Source organism: Gymnoscopelus microlampas (assembly GCF_963454915.1).
Source record: "Gymnoscopelus microlampas genome assembly, chromosome: 2".
In the NCBI taxonomy this organism is placed as follows: Eukaryota; Metazoa; Chordata; class Actinopteri; order Myctophiformes; family Myctophidae; genus Gymnoscopelus; species Gymnoscopelus microlampas.
The window spans coordinates 41,344,594-41,347,901 of NC_139939.1; the positions used below are offsets into that span (position 1 = coordinate 41,344,594).

Genomic DNA, 3,308 nt, shown 5'->3' on the forward strand with positions numbered 1-3,308 from the left:
AAGCGGAACGGCGAGAGGCGCAGTACCGAGCCAAAATTGCGGAGGACCTCGTAGACAGCGGACACGTTGAGGAGTTGTGAGGAGTCGATCAGGAGGTCCTCTGACGACTTGGGGAGGTCGAGGGGAGGCACGTCCTTTGCCTCCACGACGGGGGAGATTGGCCGCAGCACCTGGCTCTTCCTCCGCCCTATGTTGCGCAGGCAGACGAGAGAGAGGGACCGTGAAAACAGACAAACACAAAATTAAAGATTAGATCAATGTGTGATGTGCAGTGCACACAGTATTATTTTTTGTATTATGACAGATGCAAAATTCTTGAAGAAAAAATCAAAATAAATGTAACGAGAGGCAGATATTTCAGCTGGAATGTACACTATTTGAACATAATTTTTTCTTTTAGACATCAGGGAAAATGTGGTCGTTTGGGAACGTTCATGTTTTCGTGAGGTTAGGTTTAGGCTGTCTACTGTCTTGCGGATTAAGCTGCATACCTCACCATGACTATTCAGTCGGTGTTAGCCTTATGCCTGAACGTATTAGCTACATGACCTGGAATTCTCACTCTCCATCATAATGCATTAGTGATACACTCAATAAGCTCTGGAGGTTGATGACTAGACGTGTTGAACTGTGAAAAGAAATAACAAGACTTCAAGAGTTCACAGTGTCCTGCGAGAATCATTCGAGATGCTGGGTAGAACAAGCAGAGCATCTGATTCGTGATTTGTCCTAAATCAGGGTCCAGCCCTGTTGTCAATGGGCTATAATGTATAATGCTGCGAGTGACAGGGGAGGTGGGAATGGGATTAGAGGAGGGAAAACAAGCTCCCAATGGACTTTTAAGTCTCTTCTTGGGTACCTGCCTACCTGCATATTCACTATAACCTCTATATGTGGTGTATGTGTTATGTATGCACTATGCATGCACAATGCACATCATGCAAAAGTATACATGAAAGCAGTGTGGATATACTGTATGTTCCCATGTCAATGAGACTGAGCATAATGTGTACATGAATGTTATAACAGCACAAAATGCTTCCATGTTCACATATATATGAGCAAAGCATGTGGCAGACTGGCCACTTCAGTTATTAGGATATTTGTGCAATCTTCCCTGAACTATTTGTGGTGCAAGAGATTGACTTGAGCCCAGAGCAGTTGTATGAGGACAACAAATCAAGATTATGTGTGTATTACATATGCCTCTAACAACTTATTGCGGGGTCTTTTTGACAGATCAAGATAACATTTAATTAAATAAAAAAAATACAACTGAAAAAAGAATTGTCTCAAGTAAAAAGGGAAAAAGTGATAATAAAGTTACACAACAGACAGGACAATTGATTTTTGCATTGTTAGATCAACAGGGGAAAAACATAAATAAACAGCAACACTGTTTGATCTAGTTTGGACAGGAGACTGATTGTCATGGTAACGGTGCAACAACAGTACGTAATATTGTAATGAGCTGGGCTTTGGCAACAGGTGAAATTATAGCGCCTCTTTTCAAAACAAAGGCCTGTCAAACTCCGTTTGCTTGCATTGGACAACCAACATGTTTATAACTAACTGAAATCAAGCCTGATTTCTACAGGGTAGAAGCCTGAACAAAAGTTAAGTAAAATAACGTTTCAGCCTTGTTACATTTAAATGACTATTTGAGTTGAAACATTTTGTTTTTGTTATTGTGTTTAACAACAGTCAGACATGATTAGATTAGCAATTCCGTCTAAACTACAAGCTATTCAGTCGAGACAAAACAAAAACATGCAAATGTATGGGCGTATGATACATATAAATATATACAGCCAGGGCTTATGTTTGACAAACATAACGGGAAGAGCTAAACGAATGAATGAACGAACGAACGATAAAATAAATGAAAAGTGGCTCTATTATTTACTTCTCTGAAAGGAAGACACGTCAAGCGCAGCGCACACGATAACCCAGAAAAAAATATTAGCCGTATATATTAGCATTTCCCTTTAATAGGGCTTGTTTTGCAAAAAAAATAAAAAAAAGTTGCTGATCTGTCAAAATAACAGAAACATGCTCGGTGCTACAGCAGCAGCATGTGTGAATGTGCCGATCTCAACAAGCGGCCAGCGGAGCAGCGCACGGTAAACAAAGGCCCGTTTCTCCATGCAATCTCCATTTTGAACAATGCAGCTACCTTTTCTCAAATGGAGTTTATATACGTGCAAAACCCTCGCAATAAACGCATCTGCAGCCCCCACGTTGTTTACCCGTGTTGCTGCCGTGCGTGCTGTGGCTCCTGTCGCTGGTGTCCGAGACGTAGCTGCCATGATCATCCTCCTCTAATTCCTCCAGATAATCAGAGTCGTTCTGCAGGGCCTCCTCCTCCTCCTGATCCGACGAGGGGTTCTCGTTCTCGGGCTCGTCGTCGTCGTCGTCCGTTCTGTAGCTTATATTATCCTCCTCCTCGTCGCTGTTGTCGTCGTAGACCACCTTGTTGGTCGGCGGCCGCCGTGCCGTCGCTCTGCCGCCGCCGCGTACTCCTCCTCTGGACCCCCGGCCTCTCCCCCTGCCTCCTCCTCCTCCTCCTCCTCTAGTGGCGCCCCGCGATCCCGCCGCGGAGCCTCCAACTTTCCTGCGGCCCCTGGACGAATTAAAGTTATCCCGGGCGGTCACTTCTGAGTCCAGTTCCCCGGGACCGCCGCCTCGTCCCCGACCCCGACCCCTGCCCCGGCCACGGCCCCGCATCCCCCGGCTCGCTCCCCTGGTGGAGCCTCTGCTGGAGCCGCGGACTGGCCCCGGAGATACGTCCCGCATCGCTGCTGCCTGTTTGGGCGGCCTTCCTCTTCTCCCCCTCATTGTAGGAGAGAGCGGTTTCTCCTCGGCTTCAATCTCGCTGCAGGAGTGCCCAACGCAACCCGCGGAAAAACGGCTGAAAATAATATCCAACGTTGCGAACCAGAGTCCCCAGTCAGTCCCCAACAACAAGCCCCGGGCTCGATTTCAGGCGGAAAGCTCAAACCGAATGGCCGGTGTCCCGCTTTGGGTCGCCTGCAGACGCCATTTTTTCTTCTCGGCTCTCCCTCCGTTGAAAACACACCAGCAAGGCCCTGTGCGTGCGCGCGTGCGTGCGTGTTGTGTGTGTGTACGTACGGGGGCGGTCACGTGACTCGCTATTCTACAATAGACGCAATTGCCTTGTTTAGTTCATAAAAATAGTTTATCCGCGCAAACCTGACACCCCGCTGTAGAGTATTATGGTGGAGTGGTGTTTATGTTTAGCGGTGGGTTCAATCCCAGCTAGGTCGAGTACTACGTATACGTGCCAC

At 47.1% G+C, this 3,308-nt stretch overlaps 1 protein-coding gene across 1 annotated transcript in view; it reads right to left on the reverse strand.

The window, feature by feature from the left end:
* LOC311055261 (uncharacterized protein) overlaps window positions 1-3,071 on the reverse strand; it is a gene marked incomplete at its 3' end in the record, with an annotated part of 3,678 nt that extends 607 nt beyond the window's left edge. The window contains exons 1-2 of the mRNA XM_084071386.1: window positions 2,250-3,071; window positions 5-187 (exon numbers count right to left, since the gene is read on the reverse strand). Coding sequence (XP_083927512.1) covers window positions 5-187; window positions 2,250-2,838 — 772 coding nt within the window. The 5' untranslated portion in view covers window positions 2,839-3,071. The remainder of the gene's footprint in view (window positions 1-4; window positions 188-2,249) is intronic.
* Window positions 3,072-3,308: the final 237 nt, after the last annotated feature.